This window comes from Copidosoma floridanum, unplaced genomic scaffold (genome assembly GCF_036245765.1).
Source record: "Copidosoma floridanum isolate Cflo_tuat_1 unplaced genomic scaffold, Cflo_Japanese_pri ptg000019l, whole genome shotgun sequence".
Lineage (NCBI taxonomy): Eukaryota > Metazoa > Arthropoda > Insecta > Hymenoptera > Encyrtidae > Copidosoma > Copidosoma floridanum.
The window spans coordinates 19,098,216-19,122,969 of record NW_028321896.1 but is presented as its reverse complement, the minus strand read 5'-3'; the positions used below and the strand labels follow the sequence as shown (position 1 = coordinate 19,122,969).

Genomic DNA, 24,754 nt, shown 5'->3' with positions numbered 1-24,754 from the left:
GCGGATCAGAAAGCCGATATGATAATAATAAATTTTCTTAGTGTAATCCTCCAATCGAAACTTCTTGACTCTAACATATAGTGGTAGCAAAATCATGCACACGATAATACTCAAAAACCGATTGAATAAAACTAAAGTATAGAACCGAACTGAGCCAAAAGAGCCGCCCTCGTAATTAAGTGCTTCAAGTACGGCTTAAAGTGTATAATTATTATTGTGGGGGGAGGGGCTACACAACAATAAACAATAACCATAAACTCAATTGCCGAAATGCTCAGAAAAATATTTAAAAAAAGTCGATCACATGTATTATTTTGAAAAACCATCAAAATGGGTAAGAAAATTGTTTAGATTTTTCATATTTTCATAACGCAAAAAAAGACAAATAAAAAAAGGCGAATTAACTAGTTAGAAATCCAAATTTACAAGAGCTTTTATAATTGTTGTTGTGTTCTATCGCTAGCGTTTTTGTCAAGTTTACTAACAACTAATGTAGACTATAGCTGTTATGACTATTTACTTCCGAGCACTAAGCTCCAAGCCCCAAAACCGTCTGCCGTCATCTCTTTCGTCGCATGACTGCAGTTCAGCCGGACTGCCGGTGAGTGAGAGTGAGAGACTGAGATAGTGTGTCCAAGTTCCAGCGCCACCACTAGTGCCATAGTGCACTACTGCCACTACTCCAACGTCTCCAACCCAGTGTATTTTACACACGAACAAACTATACCCTCATAGCGGCAGTCTGCCCGCACCCAGAAGCAGAACGAACACCCAAAGTCCCAAAACCCTGCAGTCTAGACTAGACTCAAGACTAAGTACAGTATACATATACCTAGTGAAAAATACTTCACATCTCTCATCCCAGGTCCCAGTGTACGTTACGTGCGCGCGTGTGTTGGTGTTGGTGACTGTGTTTATGTGTGTTGGCGAGGAGTCGCCATTTTGTCCGAGTTTGACTTCGGCCCGGTTTCACCGAGGATATCAACGACGAGTTGAAAAGCAGACAGGGAGTTGCCTGCTGCCACGGGAGTTCCAGCGACTGGCCAAGGTACATACCAACGACCTCGCCGCCAACGGCACACGGCCCGGTCGGCGCGCGCGCGAGAGACGCACCCTCTTTCTCTCGTTCTCTGTTTTGCTTTCTGTATATCATATAATATAATTATCATTGGAGACCCTCTCCTCGGCCCTTTTTCTCTTGCTCTCTCCGTCCAGGCTCTTTGGCGCTCTCTCTCTTTCTCTCTCTTCCCCGATCTCCGGTGTCCTTTGCGGCATTAGTACAGGTGATGGTTGCCCTCAATTCTCTCTGCGTGTGAGGGGGCATGGACAAACGATACATACATGTACCCATATAATTTAGTTTGTTTGCCTCTCAACTTCCCCGTCAAACAAACCAATTCTTGCAGCGCTTTACGTCACCCTGATCTCTCAGCCCGGGACACCCTTACCAACGTCGTCGTCTGTGTGTGGTGTCTACTACTGCACACCGACCTGACAGCTCTACCTTCTCTTACGTCTGCCATTGGACTTTTTTGATCGGAGAGCTTCTTCAAAGTGTGAGGTATATTTTTCGAAGGCAGTTTGTCAAACAGAACCTCCTCTCCCCCCCGTTTCTTCGTGTGCCTGATGTCTGTGGTGCATATACTTACTCTGCAAGCAACTGCAACTGCTTCTGCATACCGTGTGTGTATATATATTTTTGTGTGCCTGTGTAAGTGCACAAAACAGTCTGTTTTAAACAAGAGGTCGTCGACGTCGTCGTTCGTGAGTTGTTGAGTGTATACCACTGCTTCAATGTGCTTTGAAACGTCGTCCACGCGTTTGCCTTGATACGTGTCTCCAAATGTCACCTGGGACAGGAAAGACCAGAGTTATAGAGAGACTAAAAGGTGGCCAGAGGTAGCTGCATACCAGACGTGTTTTGCTTCCCTTGCCACTTTTCACACCAAATTGGAGAGAAGTTGATTCTTTCGGAGCTGCCAGAAGGAGAGAGTTTTCCTGACCGGCCTTTGCCGAGAAATTGTGTGTGTGCATGTATGCGTATGCCTGTAGAGTAACACCCCTGCTTGCGGACGTTGTTTGCTTCTTCTTGAGACGTGATCAATTGGACGGGATATGATATTGTGTTCGCCTATACGTTATCTCTTGACATTCGCTACGGAATACTGCTAGCTATATGGCTTTGTCAGGAAACGCACGAGAGTTATTTTGACAAGCCAGATCTTTGGTGATCATTTGTTGTTGTTTTTTTTTTTTATTTTTTATTTTTTTTTTTATATCTCTGATGCGTGAAATAGCAAACTCTCGTCACGTCATCATTTTCGCTAGTGTTTTTTTTCCCTCAACTATCATTAGTAATTTGACATGTTACGTTACATTGTATCATGTCAGGATAAAGCCAGGCTCCACTTAACTTGGCATTTCCTTTTTGTTCTCTGTTTCAGATAATGTAGATATAGGTTAAAGTTACAAGGCCTCGAAGATAAAAGCGTGTTTCATGACAGTACTGGATTCTGGTTTTTGGTGGTGCAACTTAGTCCTAAACACGTACACCTTCAAGACGTCAGTCCGTAAGACTTACAAGGCAGGATGACGATTGCTACGAGAGGCCAAGGGGTTGGAATTGATCCGCCCGAAAGTCATCAAAACACAGTGGTTCGTTAATCATTTTTATACCCATACGCAATAAAACTTCATTACAAACGTGGCGTGAGAGATGTAAATTTATTGGTCCTATTGTTTCTAGATGCCTAGTTCACCTGGTCAGCAGCAGTTGGCGGACGCCATGTCCAGCCTTCAGATAACTGAAAACGTAACGACTGCTGATTGCACCAACGACTCGTCGACTGTGACTGGTAGCGAAGAGACAGTTCAGCAAAAGTTAGAGCCTGATTTTCCACATGCTAAGCTTGCTGCGCTGGATGAAAAAATATCTAGTCCAAGATGGGTAGTGCCTGTTTTGCCTGATCAAGAATTGGAGTGCCTGTTACAAGCCAGTATCGATTTGTGCAAAAAAGGTCATTGTCGTTTGCTTCATTTTCGGGCTACATTAAACGTGTAATGTTGTCAAACGAACAACAGAGTTTAAACTGTGACCAAATTTTCATTTGCAGGAATTGATGTACAGAGTGAAGCATGTCAACGTTTTTTTCGAGAAGGGCTTACGATTTCTTTTACCAAAATTTTAACAGATGATGCTGTCAATAGTTGGAAATTAAATATTCACAATTACATAAATGCCAACTGTCAACGGCTGGTAGAACTTTGTGTCTTGAAATTAGAAGAGGACTGGTTTCCTCTTCTTGATTTACTAGCAATGGTTTTTAATCCTAATAACAAGTGAGTTTTTTTTTTTACCGTTCACTCTCTTTTAAACTCTTTTTCTCTGACAAATCGATTTCAATTGCTTGAACAAAAATTTCTTCCTCAGATTTCATACGTTTAATGCATCGCGTATCTCAGAGACTGTACCACCAGGTAGTAATATTCCTGATGATGAAGTATATGCGCGATCTCCTTCAGATTCGAGGAATCCACGTGGCTGGCTTGTTGATCTTATAAATAAGTGAGTTTTCATTTATTTTTTGTCATTAATGATACATCGTTGTACTTGAAATTAAATTTTCATGTTTTTTCCACAGATTTGGTAGTCTTAATGGTTTTGAAATTTTACTCAAAAGATTTTCAAGTGGACGAAATTTAACAGTGCCAGTTATTTATGCGTTAATGAAGCCATTTGGCTTGTGCTATGAGTTATTAACAGTTAATACCATTTATAAATACCTAATGCCCATAGTGGTAAGTAATACTGAATAATAACGTTCAGACTGTTTTATTTTTAATGATTAATTTGTAAACTTTTGTTTTTCAGAAAATGGTGCCTCAAATTTTAGATAATCTGACAGATTCTGAACTTAAGAAAGAAGCGAAAAACGAATCCAAGAACGACGCGATATCAGCCATCATCAAAGCAGCAAAGTGTATAGCCACGCGTGTACCTTATCAGGAGGGGACGATAAAAAATCTCGAAATCTTTAGACTGAAAATGATTCTGAGGCTTTTACAAATATCGTCTTTCAATGGCAAAATGAATGCTCTTAACGAAGTGAATAAAGTAATTGCAAGTGTAAATTATTATCTTCACCGTAATCCAAATCTCGAGGAGGAAGAATGGTTAACTGCCGAACGAATGGCGGTGAGTGCTTTTTAAATCGTTAAATCATTCGAAAATATGGTGTTTGTCTGAAAAAAAAAAAAAAATTTCTCACATAATTATTATACACCAGAAATGGATCAAAGAAAATGGAGTGTTGGAAATCGTGTTGAGGGACTCGCTGCATCAGCCGCAATACGTCGAGAAACTAGAAAAAATTTTACGTTTTATCATAAAAGAACGTGCATTATCTCTCGAAGACTTGGATGCTGTGTGGGCGGCACAAGCTGGTAAACACGAAGCCATTGTGAAAAACGTTCATGATTTATTGGCCAAATTGGCTTGGGATTTTAGTCCGGAACAGTTGGATCATCTTTTCGAGTGTTTCACGGTATTTATGTTTTTGTCTTTTTTCTCTTTTTATTTTTTTGGTGTGTTACATAATTTTATTACATAAACGAAAAGTTTGCACAAAAAGCTCGTTTCTCCTGTGAAAAAACTTATTGAAACGTGAATTTTTAAGACAAAACATATATATTTTATAAAAATATCTTGAGAAATGCGGAAATGAATATTTTTGGTCCGCTATTTTTCAAGAAGCTAAACATACAAATTTCAAATAGATGCTACAAAGCGGTTTCAACGCGTTATTTCTTTGCAAGTCAACGAGTTTGAGAGTATTTATAATTTTTCTCTATTCCAGACGAGTTGGAGAACTGCCAACAACAAAAAACAACGAGAAAAGCTTCTCGAGTTAATTCGAAGACTTGCTGAAGATGACAAGGATGGAGTCATGGCTCATAAAGTAAAGAAAAATTGATAATAATTATTTACCAATTTTAAAATAGCCCTAATTTGTCACGTAATAATTCAAAAAATGTTAACAGGTGTTGAGCCTCTTTTGGAACTTGGGACACAGTGAAGACGTGCCTCCAGAAATCGCGGACCAAGCCTTGAGTGCTCACGTCAAAATATTGGATTACTCGTGTTCACAAGAGAGGGACGCTCAAAAAACATTATGGCTGGACAAATGTGTGGAGGAATTGAAAAACGGCGATAAGTGGGCACTACCTGCGCTCAAGCAAATTCGTGAAATTTGTTCCCTCTATGAATCAAATCCCAACATGGGTCATGGTCAGCGAACTCAACATGCGTGCTATAGGTACAGTGTGTTTTTAAATCTTGTATATACCAATTGAGTTTTGGTTGACAACCGTTATATTTTTTTAACCAGGCAAGAAGTCATTGAACGTCTTCAAGGTCATCACTCCGTCGTTATACTTGTGACTAACAATTTGACATCGTATATGAGCAGAGTACGACAACTGGTCAAGGATCACCCGGATATTGACCCTAATACTTTTTTACCTGACGATCGCTGTAACCACATCATGCAAGTCCATGAAAGGCTGAGTTTTTTAAGATTTTTATTAAAAGTAATTAAAAATTTTTCTCAAGAGAGTTCAAATCGTAAACTGAACAGTGAAATTCAAACAAAAATTTATTTTTATAGGAAGGTCAATTATGGCTTTGCGCCGACCAAGCTAAACAAATTTGGCAGTGTTTGGCAGAACAAGCAGTTTTTCCTTCAGACAGAGAAGCATGCTTCAAGTGGTTCTCTAAATTAATGGGCGAAGAGCCTGATCTTGATCCGTCAATCAACAAAGACTTTTTTGTAAATAACATTTTATTGTTGGATCCCACGCTGCTTACCGAGAGTGGCATTCGGTGTTTTGAGAGGTTCTTCAAAGCTGTTAATTCCAAGGAAAACAAGTTGAAGATTAAAAGACGCACTGTTTTGCTGGAGGATGTAGACTTGATAGGAGCCGACTACTTGTGGAGGGTGAGTATTTGTCAGTTTTTAACAACCAAAAGTTGTTATACATAAGTTTTGAAGCGCAAGCATGATTTCGCATACGAGCCCATTAATCTGTTGAGAATGTATGCAGTATTTATATTTTACTGCTTGTGACTTCCCAACGTATACATGTAGGCCTCAATAAAACGTTTTATGCAAGTGAGACTGTTCCTTTATTCAGGTCGTAACAAACAGTCCAGAAGAAATAGCCAATCGAGGAATAGAGCTGATGAAAGAAGTTAATACTAACTTGGGTTCTCGACTGCAATCATCCGTAATGGCTTTTCACGAAACTTATATATCAGAGTGTATTGATCGTTTGAAAGCTCACTACGACACGATGTCCATCCTTAAAAAAGATACACTCGAGAACAAAGAGGATAAAGACGAAAGTGCCGTTGACTGTATTAAATCGGAAGCGTTAAAAATGTGTCGCGTAATGAAAGTTTTGCAGGAATATCTAAATGAGTGTGACATGGCTTTTCCTGGAGAAAGGAAAATTCTTCCATTACACAGAGCTGCTCGAGGCAAGCATTTAACTCTAATCGTAAGATTTGCTAATCCTGCTCGTGCCGTTGAAGATATTGAAATATTTTCACATACGAACGATACATTGGCATCTTTGAGACGACAGATAATGAGAAAAATCAAAGCCAGTGATACACAGATTAAAATGGATCTTTTCATTAACGGAGAACCGTTGGACCCAGCCGACGATAGAAAACTATTATCGCAGATTCCTTTAAGAGACAAAACGGTAAAATTTACAGTATCATATTTTAAATACAGAATAACAATATAAATTTCAAATATTGAACCAAATGATTCTGTTTTTTAGTTATTGTCAGTAAAACTCAGTCAAGTTAACACAAACATGCCAAGCTCTCCCGATAGTAGTTCCGACAGCTCAACTAGCTCACCTCACCATCCTTACTCCAAAATGGAGAGTTGTCACGCGTCTAATCCAGAAGCCGAGAGCAGTTTACCCGGAGTGGTAAGTCAAACTATTAATGCAGATTTTCCATGTTGATAGTGCAAATTTAATTTTTATTCGAAATTAATTGCAGCTGTTATCCCAAAGACACAAGTTTGTCACATTTTTCTTTCAATTGGCGGATTTGGGCTGTATGCTCGAACAGGCCCAATTGCGCGATGGCGCACGCTATCTTTTGCAATTGATCCCGGCTGACATATGTACAGTGCAGAAATTGCAACGTTTTTTCGGGCGCTACAAAGATCACGAAGCTGTGCAAAATTCTTCCGCCGACGAGTCCAATGTTAACGTAGGCTCTCTGTTTTTCTCAGCAAGTCCAAGTCAAGTTTTATACAATTTAGAGGTTTGTGCACAAGTGGCATTGTATATTTATCTCGTTCAAAGTCGAACACACGCGATTAAAGCATTGCTTATTCAATTGCAGGTTTTATACACACTGTTGATGCCCGCACTCGATCCAATGTCTGACAAGGCATGCGAGTTCCAGCTCAATTTGATCAAAAGTGGCGAAGCCGGAGTAATCCTGGACATGTTGACGAAAAATAATTTCCTACCTAATGCGGATGAAGTAACGAAGCGCTCGGCCTATCTTACAGTTCTCAAGCTGTGCAAGTTCCTGCTGACAGTGATGGCGAACACCGTGGCCCAATTAACCGAGGTGCCATACTTGAACGCCCAAATCCTTCAGTCGAACAAGCACCAACTGCCGATAGCCGTGCTGAAGCAGGCGTTGCACAGTGTTCCGAATCAAAACACGGAGTTTATGTTGCGCTCGGTCGCGGTCAAGCTCGCCACGTTCATTGCCAAGGATATGTTAATCGGGAGTTCGGAGCTCGAGCGGTACAGGCAGCTGCTGCAGCAGGCGCTCCTGTGGGAACTGCCGGACGTGGTCACCATTCGTGCCATAATTAGATTAGCTTGGGCCGCGTCCAGTGGTAGTTTAAATCACCTTAATGCCTCGTCCCAAGTGCTCCATGAAATTCACGAGACCAATGCTAAAGATCAGAAAAACATGGACAACAATGATGTTTTGAGTGAGTAAAACTTTATTTTTTTAAACTCTAAAATTATTTATCAATTAACGACAAAAGAGATGACGAAAATATGATGATCGATAATAATTTATCACAGTTTGCAAAGAGGCATTGGAAGTGTTGACATTAGCTCTAGTATTAAATCCAAAGGCTCTGGAGGATTTGACGCGAGATTCCATGTGGCAACAAAACTCGGAGAACGTCATGTGGAACACGTTTTTAATTGACCTTGTACTAGTTGGCACATCACGGGCGATTCGCGCAACTGCTGCTGAACAATTTTTGCTAATATCCACATGGTGTAGTAGTGGACATCAGGCGCTTCAATTTTTTATCACTCGCCTGTTTCCAGTCATAAATACCACCGTCATAGAGTACGCTAGACAAAGCCACGAGTTTTTCCAAGTAAGCATGACTAGTTTCTTCTAGAATCCAACAAACACAAGCGAATGGCATTCTAATAATGGTCATTGATTTTTCTTCTGCAGCTACTGTGTAGGTTATTAAATTATGCACACATATCGGGGTGCCTATTATCATCTGCTGAAAGTTGGCTCAACATCGAAATCGTATGGTTGAAGCAAGTTCGCGATCGCGTTCGAGAAACTGGTGATACTGCGGTTGACGAGGCCGTCCTCGAGGGTCACCTGGGCCTTACAAAAGAGTTACTATCATTTTTTCCACCCGTGAAAAAGTACGAGCTTGGATCCGACGATAAAAGAGGCATAACTCTCATTAAGGTGAGAAACGTGAATAACATTGTTTAGCATGGAAGCAAAATAAATCGATTTTTAACTCAATTGTTTCTTTTTTCCTCCATTGCAGGAATTAGTACAGGATTTTATATTTCCGGCTTCGTGCTGCATGCTGCAGTTGCGAGAAAAGCGAGGCGAGCTGGCTTGCCTCAGCTCGTTCCAGGCCTGCCCGGTTTGCAGTACTCCTCAGTCTATCAGTGCAGCCTTCGATCTTCTCGTTACCCTCTGCACCGGTTGCGTGCCCAACATGAGGCTTCTAGTCAACATGCTCTGCAACATGTTTTACTCGGAAAAGGACGAGCCTCTCGTCGAGTGGGACTACCTGCCGCCGGTGGGCCCGAGGCCGCCCCAAGGTTTCGTCGGACTCAAGAACGCCGGCGCGACCTGCTACATGAACTCGGTGCTCCAGCAGCTCTACATGGTCGAAAGCATTAGAGTAGGACTGTTGGCAGCGGAGGGCGCAGCCACGGATCTCAACGAGGACTTTTCCGGTGAGGAAAGAACAGAGAGCGAACAGACGATCGAGGCCAGCGACAACGACACCAATGAGGAAAAGTGCAGTGCAGACGAGTCACGCAAGGAATATAATATTGGCATACTAAAGCAGGTTCAAGCAATATTTGGGCACTTGGCTTACAGTAAGCTCCAGTACTACATTCCTCGTGGTCTTTGGAAGCACTTTAAGTGAGTATCTTGCATTTTTGTAGTATATGTAAAATAAATGTAAAATTAAAATAAAATGTGAATAAAAATTTTAGGCTTCAGGGTGAACCTGTTAATCTGCGCGAGCAACAGGATGCCGTTGAATTTTTTATGAGTCTGGTAGAAAGTTTGGACGAAGCTTTGAAAGCTCTGGGCCATGAGCAAATAATGAGCAAAATCCTTGGCGGTTCTTACAGTGACCAGAAAATTTGTAAAGGCTGTCCTCACAGATACTCTAAAGAAGAGCCCTTTAGCGTTATAAGTGTGGATATCAGGAATCATAATAATTTAACAGACTCTTTGGAGCAATACGTAAAGGGGGAGCTGCTCGAGGGAGCAGATGCGTACCACTGTGATAAATGTAACAAAAAAGTATGTTATCAAATTAAAGTTTACAGTGCGTGCTTTTTTTAACGGCATCTAAATTAATCGAATGATTTGTGTCTAGGTCGTGACCGTTAAGCGATTATGCGTTAAGAAATTGCCGCCTATATTGGGAATACAGTTGAAGAGATTCGAGTACGACTTTGAAAGAGTTTGTGCTATAAAGTTTAACGATTATTTCGAATTTCCACGGGATCTCGACATGGAGCCCTACACCGTTTCGGGACTCGCAAAACTGGAAGGAGAGATTATAGACTGGGATCACGAGGAGACACTCAAAGGAACTTGTACCAAATATCAACTAACTGGTATTGTTGTCCATAGTGGTCAGGCCAGTGGAGGTCATTACTATTCTTATGTTTTACACAGGTAAGAAAGCGACCTACCATTCAATTGAAATTATTAAAATTAAACTCCTAAAAAAATGTAAAATTCGTTCCAACAGGCAAAGTGATGGGACGGGAAAATGGTACAAGTTTGACGATGGAGACGTAACTGAATGTAAAATGGAAGAAGAAGAAGAAATGAAGTCTCAGTGCTTTGGTGGCGAGTATATGGGTGAAGTGTTTGATCAGATAATGAAACGCATGAGCTACCGTAGACAAAAACGATGGTGGAATGCATACATGTTATTTTACACTAGGATCGACGTAGAACCCAACACTCAGTTGAAGAAGCACAACGAACTGTCGTTATGTAAGTATTCTCATTATGTATTGGTAGTTTTCAATACTTGCAATTCTTTGTTATGATTAAACTTATCTTTAAAATTCAGATACCAAATTGGGAGTCACAAAAATGCCACCAGCAATCGAGTACAGCGTTAGAAAGCAAAATATTAAGTTTATGCATAATCGAAATCAGTTTAATACGGAATACTTCCAGTTCATCAGAAAACTTGTATCGTGCAACCCGTGCAACGTTACTCGACCTAATCACGATAAAATCGTAAGTTTTTGATAATTTGTACTTAAATAATTATCATATCACTGTATTAAAATTTAAAAAATTTTCAAGAGCCCGGAAGCTGAAGAACTGTCGATGCTATCTGTACAATTGGCGTCAAAATTTCTATTTTTTACCGGTTTTCATACAAAGAAGACTTTACGTGGGACTGCGACGGAATGGCACGACATATTGTGTCACCATTTGCTTAATAGTAAAAATGTACGTGCTTGGTTCGCTCACAACGTCTTATTTAGTCATCCACATAGGTATACGTTTGTTAAATATTACGGTATGATTTATTTTTTCCTCAATTTTTAAATACACCGTTTTTTTTCAGATTCTGCGAATATTTGTTAAGCTGCCCAAGTACGGAAGTTAGAAATTCTTTTTTGAAAATATTAGTTTTTGTGGCTCACTTTGCTCTACAAGATGGCCCTTGCACACCACCTCTTAATGCTCAGAGTAAGCAATGAAATCGATAGAGTATCATTTGCGTCATAAAAGCGATAATTTGATCTAAATTAATCAGAAACGAATGGATTATTTTCAGCTGTTCTTGTGGATCCCAATGCAAACCTCAGTGATCATCTAGTCCACGCGGTTCTTACGTTACTTCAAAGAGAAATCTCGGATCATGGTCGTCACCTACCACACTATTTTTCTTTTTTCCTCAGCTACGCGTCACTTGGTGTACAGGAAAAGTTACAATTGTTAAAGGTAATGTTTATATTGTGTGACTATTGCTTATGATTGAATCAGTTATAGAAAGCACACCAGTGACAATTGAAACAAAACTTTTTTCAGCTGAATGTACCAGTGACATTTATGCTGGTAGCGATAGACGAAGGCCCGGGTCCAGTAATCAAATATCAATATCCCGAACTGACAAAGCTTCATCAGGTGGTGAGCATCCTTATTCGTTGCTGCGATGTGTCATCTCGAACCCAATCGAGTGTCAGTGGGCCGGTGCTTCCCAACCCTTACGGCGACCCGGCTTGCGGCAACGAGTACCTCATGCCTATACCCCCACTTGCAGCTGAAATACTTTTTAATCGTACGAGCTACATGAAGAAACTCATTGAGGATGCAAGCATTGCCGAAGAGACGGTCAAACTATTGCAATACTGCTGTTGGGAGAATCCGCACTTTTCGCGCATAGTCCTCAGCGAACTGCTCTGGCACATAAGCTTTGCGTATACCCATGAGCTGAAGCATCATACGGATTTGCTGTTGGAGATGCTTCTCATGGACGATTCGTGGCAAATGCATCGTGTGCATAATGCTCTAAAAGGTAAACTGTCCGTCTTCCAAACGGCATTAATTTTATACAGTAGTCCTGGAATTTCTCAAACTAATATTATACTCAAGGTGTTCCGGAAGAGAGGGAAGGTTTGTTCGATACGATCCAAAAAAGCCGTAGTCATTATCAAAAGCGAGCGTACCAGTGTATCAAATGCATGGTGCAATTGCTCTGCAAGTGTAAAGGAGCGCACCAATTTTTGTACCAAAATGCCGAATTGAAGAAAAAGTGGCTTCTTGCTATCGAGTGGCTTCAAGAAGAATTGGATAAGGTGTGTACCCCATTTTTAGTAGTATTATACCTATTTACTACTAATAATATTTTGAACTATTATCAATAATCATTGAATTATTTCGTTTGCCAAAGCAGAGGCCTTACACTTCGACCGCACCGTATACAGACGTCTATAACAATTGGTCGCCACCACCTCAGTCCAACGATTCGACCAATGGTTACTGTTTAGAACGCAGTAACAGCGCTAAAAAAATACTTGAGATGGCTTACGATCTGTGTCCGGATGATGAACCAGAAGTTAAGGATTCGATCGAAGAAATGTTTGAAACTTCTGAGAATGCATCTCAGGAAATAAACGTTCAAACTACCACGGCAGCAACAACAACAAAAACAATACCAACGACAGTAATACCACACACGACGTCAGTGATTGATTTCCAACTCATGAAGGAAGCTGCAAAGAATAAAACTACAGCTCAAAAGACTAAACACTTTGATGATGGTATTCCGGAGTTTCATTGGTATGTTTTTCTTTAAATTTAATAATATTTCGTACTTCCACGTTGATTCTAAACTATTGAATATTGTAAACATGTTTTAGTTTCGAGGACGGTATTATTTTCGAGGACGAAACTAAAATCTCAGAATACAGAGCATTTTGGTAAATACCAAATAAAGTTTAAAAAAAATTTGTTTCAAAACAATAACAACCACAACTACTACATCTCCAATGAATTAAAATTTCAGGTATGAACAATTTTTCAAGCACAAAGTGCAACAGCATAAGCAGCAGCAGCAACAACAGCAACAAATGCAACAGCAACAGTCGCAAGAGCAGCAACAGGAGCAACAACCTGGGCCTTCACCGGTGCACACGTCGCATTGCGAAACCTCACCAAATAGCAGCCAGGATCCATAATGATATTTGGTATTACACGCGCGCTGCCTCTGTGAGAGCAGCTGGGACTACGTGAAATCGAATAACTGGGCTGGCATGTTGAAAGTAAAGCAACAAGTCAGCATGTACATATGAAAGAGCAGTCGAGAGAAGACATACGATACGTCTCGATGCTCTTTCTTTTTCTAGTGACGACCGCCGCTGATCAGATACATTTTTCTCCTCTTCTCTTTTTAGGTAACGGCCGATACCATCCTCATATGTTATTCAAGTTTTCGCTAATTTTTTTTAAGAAAGCTTAAGACACAAATTTCATGCAGAACAATGAAAAGAGTTTTTAAATTATTCAATTAGTTTATCATATTTAAAAATATTATCGCTATAGCATTAAAAAAATTTTTCTATCGTACTTAAATGAAAGCAGATTAGTGGGCAATTTTTTGCAACTGTAACTGCTAACAGAATAAATTTTACTGTTAAATTTAAAATTTAATTTTGAAATTTTTATTGACAAACATATATTTTGGGACTGAATTTTCTTTTTGAATCACAATTCAACAACAAACCAGAGGGATGGATAAAGGCCACTGAGAGCTTTGAAAGTATGAAAGTTGAATGGAAAAAAAAATCAGTTGTATCGTTCTAAGATACTTATAATAACTGAGCTGGGGTAATTTTCTGTAAAAAGAAAAAGAGAAAAAAAGAAAGAAAACAGTTAATGCAATGAGTACTTGAAACTCACGAAATGATCCAAGCTCTGATATAATTTATAAGATATGTAATAAGTCAAATGCTACTATTAAACAAAAGAAACAAAGTAAATTAAAAATAATAAATCAATCAAGCAAATATACCAAACGATAATAGCTTTTTTAAACGCATGAAAAAAAAAGAACAAAAAAAGAAACTTTGAATGCTTACTATGATATGTACATATACGCAAATTTTACTGCTTTTTTACGTGGAGGCGAGTCGAAACGCTAGTGTAAATCCTGGTTTTGTAAACAAACATTTTTTACGTTTAGAGGATGGTCGATAATATTATTTATGTATATTAGTCGAGAGAAACAGAACAAGAGCGAGAGAGATTATTATAAAATCCTACGCATCTGCAGAGAGCATCAATAATCGAAATCATGGTGTCATTTTCTAATGTAATTTTTTTATGAGCGTTGAATGCGAGCTACGTTATATAGATATGACCAAGAGCAGACAAAAGGAAATTCAAAATAATGAGTGAAATGCATACTTGATACATTCACTCATTATTTTTAGGACACGTTAGGTGTATGAGTGTGTTTGTGTTTTTTTTCGTTTATGTACGAATGTGCACTAAGTGTATATGAATGAAAGATCGAGATAACACTGCTGAAAAAAATATTGGAAAGAATAATAGCATTTTTCATTTTTCTCATACTTTATACAAAAGTTGTTACCTAAATGATTTAATTGTTATATTTCGCAAGGGTGTATGTGGTTCAAGAATTTTAATAAGAGAAATCTTGCGTTTGACAAGTATCTCGACTCAATCAACAGTCAGTTTACCGTAAAATTTATTTTTAAAAAACAAAAAAAAAAAAAAAAAAAAGAAATAAAAACTTTGAAGATTGTGACAAAAGTTACAAAAAAAGAAAAAAAGAAAAAAAAAAAAAAAAAAAAAAACTGTAAAAAATACCCGATACAACTAAATGAAACCATCGCTGACGAATGACTGGTGTCCAAGTTTCAATGAAAAACCACGAAGATAAACAATAAAATAATGAAATTCTTGCGTTACAATTAACATTGATTATTTATAAATTTAAATTATCGCAAGTAAATTGTTATAAAACATAAGTTTATTTACTATTTTTATTCCCTTGCTATCCTTACGTTTTCCTACAGAATTTTTCGATAACACTTGACAACAGATTACAGCTGCCGAACAAAATTTTTTGTGTTTGCACTCGCAATAAAAAAAAAAAAAACTATACATTTACGATTCAAAGGTAAGGCAATATTTTGGATTATTTAAAGCATACACTAAGAACGAGTATGTATTTTGGGTACAAAAAAGCGGGGTATACACGATTTTACCGATGATAGTTTTATTTTTCCACGACGACTAAATATAGCCCCTTCTCGTCTCGAACAAAGCCTCATCGTGTTTTCTACGTGGGCAATCAACCTATCACATGATTCGCAACGGAGAAAGAGCTCCATTGAATAAATTGATTGCGTAAACAAGTTTATCTTTGCGCTGCTGGTTCTCACAATGATGTACATTGTCACGGAGAGTGCATCGGTGGCTTCGTCGTGGAGAGGAAAAAAAAAATATAGCCGTGCGATTGATGCTGCCACAGCTTATCAGTTACGTTGGCATTGAATTATAGCACTCTTCTTCGCGACGCGAAGCTTCAAACTCGCCGAGGTTGTATACGTGCAGTGCTGTCTCACATCAGGTTTCGATTCGAGCTGCTAAATACTTACCCTTCGAAAATCCATACACGTAAGTTATTCTTCAATTTTTTTTTTTTTTAATTTCTTTTCCTGATCAAATATGTACGGCAATTTCGCCATCACTAAACAGAATCTCATCACACAATATATATATATACGTATTGACGCAATACCGATTATTCAACGTTTACACTCAGTTTCGAAACACATCCTCGATTTTAACTCGTTTACCTTGATTTTCCATTGATTTACCTGAAAAAAAAAAAAAAAAAACTAGGATGTCGCGTCCCGTTTGCCTGAGAGATTTCGAGGACCTCTCCATGAAAAATATCACCCCCGCCGCGAGGGATTACTACAAAAGCGGAGCCGGGGACGAGTACACGTTGAAGCTCAACAGAGAATCCTTCCAGAAGTAAGTACATTTTTTTTTTTTCCCAAACTCGACAATTGATCGAGTCGAGGGACATATGTTAAAAAAGTACAATGTGTTTGAACGGTCAAGGCTTCGCATTCGTCCCCGAGTGCTGCGCAACGTTTCGAAAAGGGACATCAGCACTACGATACTCGGCGAGAGGGTGTCCATGCCTTTGGGCGTTTCGCCGACAGCCATGCAAAAAATGGCCCACCCGGACGGTGAAACTGCCAACGCCAAAGGTACTTATGCACTTAATTATCGTACAAGCATATATGCATATTTCGTAAGATTGTTATGTTGTACTACGGAAGGAGAAGAGATAAATATATTATCGCCAATCACGTATATACATCGAAACACTCGCACCTACGCATAAGTATGTCTTAACAAAAAAAAAAAGACGATATGGTAACATGTATGATGATGAAAATACACGTATTTCGTTTCATTATTTTCTCATCTCTTATCTCGCGCGTGACATATATCCGTATACCTGGGGCCCTATCCTCTCTGATGAGCATGTCGTTGGGTGACGCACAGCCGATACGACCAATCAAAGAGCTCCTCGAACTGTGTCATCCGCTATGTCGCACTGCGACGCGCACTTGAAGAATCAGGCCCCAGAAGCACGTTTTAAATCATATCCCTGTTGCAGGTGTCCAATAGAAGCCAGTAAGAAATCTTTCTATTGGTTTCTAATCTGCTTTTACACCCGTAAAATCCGTAATTTTTTTTTTTTTTTTTTTCTTTAATTATTGTGACCAGGACATGAGATTCAACATAAATAAAACCATACACTTTTAGGTCGTACCATCCAGATGAAAACACCAAAATGGCCCGGGGGACTAAAGTATTTTATACAAAGTGTTAATGAAAATTACTAACTTTTTTTTTCAAATCCCACCGTTTTGGTGTTTTCATCTAGCTGGTACAACTTACAAGTGTGTGGTTTTATTTCTATTGAATCTAATATCCTGGTTATAATAATAAAGAAAAAATACGGATTTCACGGGTGCAAAAGTACATAAAAAATCAATAGAAAAATTCTTCACTGGTTATACCTGCAACAGAGGGATGACCATATCCATTATACGTAACACCTAACGAGGGGGCCATATTGAAAATATATGTGCGGTTCAAGCGGCTCAGGCGGCGAATACGATATTCATCCTGTCGACCCTGTCGACGAGCAGCATCGAGGAGGTGACCAAGGCGGCCCCGGAGGCCATCAAGTGGTTCCAGCTGTACGTCTACGCCGACCGGAGCATCACCCTGGGCCTGATTCGAAGGGCTGAACGCGCTGGCTTCAAGGCCCTCGTTCTCACCGTCGACACGCCGACGTTCGGCGACAGGAGGCGCGACATGAGGAACAAATTCAGCCTTCCCCAGCACTTGAGGTTCTCAACTCTCTCTTTTTTTTTTCTTTTTTTTTTTTTTTCGTACAAAATATGTGCATCGCGATCGATTGTGAGGAAAAGTCCTTTGCTGCAGACTCGCGAATTTCGATGGGCTATTGGCTAACAAAATAAACCTGTCCAAGGAAGGATCGGGCCTCAACGAGTACGTCCAGGATTTGTTCGACGACTCCCTGTCTTGGAAAGACGTAGACTGGCTGAAGAGGTAATTTCCTCGCGTTATACTTGAATGATATTAGCGAAAAAAAAAAAAAAAAAAAAAAACAACTCGTTTGCCGTTGGACAGAGTGACGAAACTGCCTATAGTCCTGAAGGGCATTTTGACGGCCGAAGACGCGATTCTCGGAGCCGAGCACGGAGCGAGTGCCATTTTGGTGTCGAACCACGGAGCGCGGCAGATCGACGGAACGCCTTCTTCGGTAAAACCCATTTTACACCATATAATATGTACCGTACACTGCAATAATATGTGCCTAAAAACGAACATTAAATTGCAGATCGAAGCACTGCCGGAGGTGGTCAAAGCAGTGGGAGATAAAGTTGAGGTGTACCTGGACGGTGGCGTGACTCAGGGCACGGACGTTTTCAAAGCCTTGGCTTTGGGCGCTAGGATGGTAAGCTGGGGCATGCGCGACTGTTTCGAGAGTACAGGTGATTGTATATATTTTTTTTAATTATTATTATTATTATTATTTTCACAGGTGTTTATCGGCCGACCCTTGCTCTGGGGCCTTACCTACGCGGGGGAGGAAGGGGCCCGCGCTGTGCTTGAGATCATGAGACACGAGATCGATCTGGCTTTCGCACTCACGGGATGCTCGAGGATTGACCAAGTGACGAGGGACATGGTGATGCACGAGTCCAGCTACAGTCGTCTTTGAGGGAATTTGTTGCGTACATACATATATTTTTTTAATGCATATAATATAGACCAAACGTTATTTTTCGAGGTGTGTGATAATGAAGAACAAAAACAAGCTTGAATTTCTTTTTATTTATATATACATATTTGTTTCATATTTGTTTGTGTGTTTGTGTATTGGCACCGTTACGACAAACATATTGTTCATTACTTTTGTTCGATATATGTTTTGCGCGTGTGATAATATACAGGGCAATTATATATTTATTACTAGCGAAGCGTTTCGTTTTTACGAAATATTGCTTATGGATAAAAACTTTCTTGCATTTGTGTAAATAAAATGTAGTAACAATTTTTGTCGTCGTAATTTCGGACATTAAGCCTATGTGCCCGTAAAAAAAAAAGTTTACAAGTTATTTATATCTTACAGATTTAGACACGAATATAAAAAAACACACGCTCGCAGAACCAGTCGTTTTATATAAAATCGGAAGCTTATAGTACTAAATCCACGTCGTATTGGCAAGACAAAGGGAAAATATACTATGTATATTATTTCGGTATTCATTAATTATGACATATTCCATAAATTTCAATTTTTTTTTTATGTTTTGTGGAACTATCACAGGTATATTAAATGTACTTGTAACTATAGTCACATTACCCGCAAAAACACACCGACATAAAACAAAAAATAATTACGACTATTTTATTTTACACTCATGATAATGTAATGAATTTACGGCAACAATTTTTCTTTCGATAATTTAAAGTATGTTTGTATGTATTTAATACATAATGACGTTAACCGAAATTATTTTTTGTTGATACTGTAAATCTAATTTGTAATTTTTAATTCTAAATTATTGTTGATGAATTTAAAAAATTGGTAATTTTTATACAATTGAGCTTCCATCAAATTAAAGAATAATTTTGTAAATAACATACGAAAATTAATACTATTCTACAAATACTACAAATAAATACCAATATATTAAGTCTCGGTAAAATATTATAAAAAAATCTCTATAGTAGCAACAAATAACAAAATACTTAAAAAAAATAATCTCAAAAAGATTACTCCACCTTTTAACATAAAAAATTTACCCTTAACAGCTAAAAAAAGCAAAACTTGTTTGCTTTATAAGGTTGTACAAAAGTAAAGAAAACTCTTATCTACATGTGAAACTATTATCACGACGAAAATTCAAGTTTTTTTTTATATCACATAACAAGTTTTTATATCAAGTATGTAAATGCAAATAAAAATTACAAATATTTTAGGGATTACGGAGTTTCTATGAAATCTTGTACTTTTTCGCTTTATAAGGCACAATATATAAATCATCTTGGCTCAATTCATACAGTTAAAGTAGTTGGAATTGTACGTACGTATTATGATCTTTTGAATATTCCTTTGTGCAGAAAAAAATTTTTCAATTTCTTTTGCAAAAGTCAAATTTCTGACTAGCTATATATTATGGCGTTCAATACTACTATAAAAAGTGTTCTATACTCCACTTTTGAGTGAAAATCGTGAAATTGCAATGGGCTACAAAAGCCTTTTTACTTAGTGGATCCATGTCTAGGCACTTGTTATTGTACCCATGTTTCAGCCATTTTTTTGTCATGTCATAAGTCCAAAATTGATTACCTTGCTTACCGTGACAAGGATACAACGTTATTGGAGCTTTATCATCCCCTCTAGCAACATCCAAACACAACATGCTCTTTTTAGGACGAATATCTTTGTGCCAAGTAAGCTGAAACTCTTGATCTCCTCTGATTTTTGGGTTATCCTTCTTACAAAATTCAACCGAGATCTCGAGATCTCTTCTTTCTTTATCCTTTGCATGTAAACAATAATTTTTTTCTCCAATATTCCTAATCTCTCCATAGGCAAAGTCATCGGGTTCCACAGGGGGATAGGTTTCGACTAAATCAAAAGCAACATTCTCCATGAACCACTTGAATGACTTACATTTGAGCTTTTCTCTTAGAGCCTTTTGTTTGCTCAAAGATCCAGGATCCAGCTCTCTCATATGAGGTTTTCTACGGTAAATAAACTCTGCGTATTCATCCATCCAAACTTCTGCCACTCTTTTATAATTTTTACTAAGAAAATCACCAATGCCTGGGTTTGGAAAAGGCGCGAATTTTCTATAAATGTGTCCAACCCTGGAACATGGGGCATCCACCATTTGTCCACCGCATTGCCAAATTTTAAACGACAGTTCGTACTGCTCACCACCCCAGATATCTAATCCAGGATCATAGCCGTTAAGCTCCCAAAAAAATTTCGAACTGATGGCAAACAGTCCACCAGCCATAACTGGGCTTTTAAATGGCTCTGATGGATGTTTCAAGTCTTCGGGCAACAAAGGCAGCCTCTTGTAATACAATTCCCAATCAAACGCTCCTCTGGCACCTTCATCTTGTGCTCTGTATTCAAAAGTCTCGTAGTCAATGACATCAATAAAAGGACATACACAAGTCCTGTAGTTTTGAGCTATAGGTTCTAGCAACGGAGGCAGCCAGTTAATGTTGGCTTCACTGTGGGAGTCCAAAAAAACAAGAACACCAGCTGTGGCTGCTTTAGCTCCAGCTAATCTACCACGAATCAAACCCGATCTCTTGGATAATCTCACAATTTTAACTTTTGGCAAACTTTTTCTTACATACTCATCTAGTTTGTCTTTTAATTCAACTTTTGTGCTTGCATCGTCAACTAAAATAATCTCATGAAGCAAGGAAGGGGGAGAACGATTAATAACGCTCCAACAAGTTCTCATCAAAGTACTAAAGTGTTCATTGTGAAAGGACACAACCACTGACACAGAGTCGAGCTTTCTCAAATACTTTTTTCTTCTGCAGTCCTTGTGTCTGATATCAGAAATAGACCTGTTCAACAAGATTTGATCGCTCAAAGCTCCATTGTAGCCGTTTACCTTGTAAAGCTTATCTTTGAGATCTTCCATGGAAGCATCTAAATATGCAGGCTTTCCTTGTTCCCCCAGACCCATCCGACTTTTTTCTTCTCCGATCCTTCTATAATCATGCCAGTCAATCTTCCCATCTGGATCCTTAATAAAACAAAATCAAACACATAAGAGTGTGAATTTTGTCAAAGGAAAAATAAATTTATGTGAGTATGTCTTGTTTGACGAGTTTTTAATTGAAAAAAAACGAATAAAAAAACAACATAACAAATAGATAAAAATCCGGTAACTCATATGAAAAACCACAAAATAAATGTCACAAGAGCAACTAACCACTTCCTGTTGAGCGATCAAGTCCTCGTAATCGATCCTTCTGTCAAGTACCAGCGCCCGAGGAATGGATAGCTCGTAGCCCCGGTGTCCGCGCAGTACCCGGAAAGTCAGCGTTGTGAGAAAAACCAGGAGAACCGCGAGCACCAGGAACTTGAGCCAACTTACTAAATTGCGCTTCATCGTTTCGTGCGTGTGTTTTGTGTACGTTGCACTCCAAAACTTTGTGAATATATAAATGCTGCACTTTAACTAGCGTACGTTAACATGCCGTCGTCGTAAGCAGGTACAACGTGTTGCTACAAGGTATACCATACTGCATCAGGTATAAAAATACTGGTATACCGTTGCGCGTCGTGTGCCCCCTATGGTTTTTTAAACCCGCGACGCCGCGGCTTCTAAGCAACCTCCTGATATGTGCGTGTAGAAAGTATTTAAATTAACTGCACTGCATTTCGTAGCCCGTGAGGTTTATTTATAACATGCTTATCTCTATTATATAGCTATACGAGTGTGTCGTGTGTATATAAGAGAAACGTTACGGATGTTTTTTTCCAGATAAACAGATATATACAGAGAAACAGGTGATCCGGGAGAGAACTCCAATCCAATCTCCAATATTCTCCACACAAGACCTATAGGTATACCACATACATACACGAGCTAGTATGGTAATGTACATCTGGTTTTTTTTTTTTTTTTTTTTTTTTTCTTTTCAAGGTGTTATACAGCTACGCTGGCTAATGCTTCCAATTCCCAATCTTGCAGGCTCTTTATTAATATATATCATTTGATCCACTCATCTCTATGTATAAAGTATAGCTGCATGTGCCCTAAGTCAGCCTAAGTAGCCCTACTTATATCTCAAGCCGGCTTTGAGTCCGATCGTCTGATGCGGCGAATGTGATAAGTATGTCTGTCTCTCTTAAATATGTGCCTTACCACCTTTATTTTTCTTAATTTTAGTTGATAAAAGACTTTTTTTTTACGAGCAATTTTTTTTTTTTTAAAGATTGATAAACTTTGTTAATCATAAAAAAAGCAATTAAGTAAATTATATATAATTGATTAAGTAATTAATTCATGATATTATTTGGCTATGAAAAATGTTTGTAAAAAAAAAAAAAAAAAAAAAAAAAAAAAAAAAAAAAAAAAAAAAAAAAAAAAAAGAGTTAATTTTGATATCGATACAAATGTACAATTGATTTTAGTACAGCAGTGATAAAAGACTTTTTTTATCATGAGCAGTCATATTTATAATGTATTTGAATTCCTGGTAACTCTCACACGTACCAAATAAAGATAACAAAACTTTAAACTGTTTGAACTTTTCATTTTTTCACAGATAACATGTGCATACGTGTGTCTGTATATAGTAATACACCTAATCACAATAGATGGAACATTTCTCGAAAGATGAATGTCGTTATCGTACGATATTATGCTCTCCAAAAATTTCGGAGAAATTTTTTTATCACCAAAACACTTACTCCAATTCTGTTTACTCGGCATTAATCATGTTAAAAATTAAAAAGGTATGAATGATGAAATGAAAATATAATAAGATTAGTTATCATAATTTTTGCATAGGAAGTAATAAAAGATTTTTATTTTTTCATGAGCTGTTATACTTAGTATAATTGATTCAGTAATAATAATATTTGGGAATATTAAAAAAAAAAAAAATGTGAATTTTAGAATCAAAGACAATCGATGCTACTTATATCTCGAGTTCCCGGTAATACACTCACACGTGTACCAAAGATAATAACAACTTTAACTTGTTTGAACTTTTTGTTTTTTTTTTTAGAGATGTGTTTTTTGCATACAGTGATAAATTTTTCATGTTATACATAAATGGAGCATTTTTCCAAAGCTGAATATCGAAGTGCTCTTGAAAAATTTCGGGGAAATTTTTTTTTTCCTCCAAAATGCTTACTTTTCCCTTTAGGCGGCATCAACGATGTTGAAAATTCAAATGCTGTAAAGATTACCACTAACGCACTCGAAATTGGAAACGTAATGCTGGGAAAATAAAAAAAGAGGCTGAAAATATTTTTGCATGTTTTTTATATATATATATATTTTTTTTTTCATCTTCATTTCTTATACACATTAAATATACGCATCGTCCGTTACGAATCTTCTAAACTCTTCACTCGTCGTTTTCATAATCATGAGTTTGTTTTAATCATTTGTATATTATCAGTACTAAGCCGTATTGCGCACTCTTGATCCGTTTTTTTTTTTTTTTTTTTTTTTTTCATGCACAACCCCTCGAGGAATAAACTTTATGTATATATATGTATGTATGTTTTTTTTGTATTAATAATAATCGTGTGTTACACTTTTTTCGAAAAAACTGTCATCGCTTCGAATAATTAACAATCTCGTCGCTCTACGCTTCTGAGAATATAATGTAACGAATATAATATACACGGCATATTGACTGTTCATGTTTTCTTGATTTTTTTTTTTTTTGTATGTATGTATATCATATCATTTTTCATCTGTTTTTTTTTTTTTTTTTTTTTTTTAACTAACATAGAAACGCTGCTACGTCTTCTGACGCATGAAGTTGGCATCATCGTACCATATTATATCATAACTTTTCCCAAGCAATTTGCGCTCTTGCACAATAGATTTTTTATTTTTCGTTTACGTTATTTATATCCATCTTTCTTTTCATCCCCTTCTGTATAATTCATACATATTTTCCATTCTGTCCATCTTCACGTATACAGTTATTTTTCTCCCTTTGCCCTCACACTTCGCTCCACACATATAATTTATATTAAGATCGCACGGTGTTTAAGTGTATTTATGTAGTATTAAATTGATAACGTTTGTTGTATTTCTTTAATTTTACAATAACAATATGCGTTTGACGCATGCACGTGCATTTGTATATTCACGGAAAGCCAAGATGAGAGCCCGTTGTCTCAATAATCATTTGAAACCACGATCTTCGAAACTTTTCATACCCACGCACGTGCATTCGTTTGTAAATAATAATATATTATGCATGCACATATCCACACACACATACAGTAGTTTCTTGTTAAATTTTTTGTACATAAAATGTGGTTGTCTC

At 37.9% G+C, this 24,754-nt stretch overlaps 3 protein-coding genes across 7 annotated transcripts; 2 read left to right on the top strand and 1 right to left on the bottom strand.

Annotated features, from left to right (window-relative positions):
* Positions 1-639: 639 nt before the first annotated feature.
* On the top strand, positions 640-14,892 carry faf (ubiquitin carboxyl-terminal hydrolase-like faf). 5 transcript variants are annotated; one of them, XM_014361730.2, is made up of 31 exons: positions 640-1,048; positions 2,445-2,655; positions 2,747-3,017; positions 3,114-3,339; positions 3,431-3,565; positions 3,642-3,798; positions 3,872-4,195; positions 4,287-4,544; positions 4,857-4,958; positions 5,041-5,315; positions 5,388-5,589; positions 5,667-5,996; positions 6,193-6,768; positions 6,850-7,005; positions 7,079-7,348; positions 7,430-8,039; positions 8,137-8,444; positions 8,528-8,779; positions 8,865-9,478; positions 9,553-9,868; positions 9,945-10,249; positions 10,326-10,576; positions 10,656-10,828; positions 10,898-11,094; positions 11,166-11,290; positions 11,358-11,545; positions 11,633-12,119; positions 12,209-12,399; positions 12,498-12,883; positions 12,964-13,023; positions 13,110-14,892. In XM_014361730.2, the coding sequence occupies exons 2-31, from the start codon at positions 2,590-2,592 to the stop codon at positions 13,279-13,281; spliced, it is 7,983 nt and encodes a 2,660-aa protein (XP_014217216.2). In that variant the 5' UTR covers positions 640-1,048; positions 2,445-2,589; the 3' UTR covers positions 13,282-14,892. The 5 variants fall into 5 exon arrangements, with proteins under 5 accessions (XP_014217216.2, XP_089449670.1, XP_089449671.1 ...); XM_089593544.1 differs by having other exon boundaries at positions 641-1,048; positions 11,379-11,545; positions 12,197-12,399; XM_089593545.1 differs by having other exon boundaries at positions 641-1,048; positions 11,379-11,545; positions 12,197-12,399; positions 12,495-12,883.
* A 595-nt stretch (positions 14,893-15,487) lies between these two features.
* Hao (Hydroxyacid oxidase) lies at positions 15,488-19,678 on the top strand. Its single transcript, XM_014361733.2, has 8 exons — positions 15,488-15,748; positions 15,977-16,111; positions 16,202-16,353; positions 17,256-17,511; positions 17,606-17,734; positions 17,816-17,948; positions 18,027-18,143; positions 18,231-19,678. Exons 2-8 carry the CDS (start codon positions 15,978-15,980, stop codon positions 18,408-18,410), a joined length of 1,101 nt encoding a protein of 366 aa, XP_014217219.2. The 5' UTR covers positions 15,488-15,748; position 15,977; the 3' UTR covers positions 18,411-19,678.
* A 10-nt stretch (positions 19,679-19,688) lies between these two features.
* LOC106645787 (Polypeptide N-Acetylgalactosaminyltransferase 6) lies at positions 19,689-21,964 on the bottom strand. Its single transcript, XM_014361718.2, has 2 exons — positions 21,664-21,964; positions 19,689-21,474 (listed from the first exon to the last, which is right to left on the bottom strand). The coding sequence occupies exons 1-2, from the start codon at positions 21,841-21,843 to the stop codon at positions 19,888-19,890; spliced, it is 1,767 nt and encodes a 588-aa protein (XP_014217204.2). The 5' UTR covers positions 21,844-21,964; the 3' UTR covers positions 19,689-19,887.
* Positions 21,965-24,754: the final 2,790 nt, after the last annotated feature.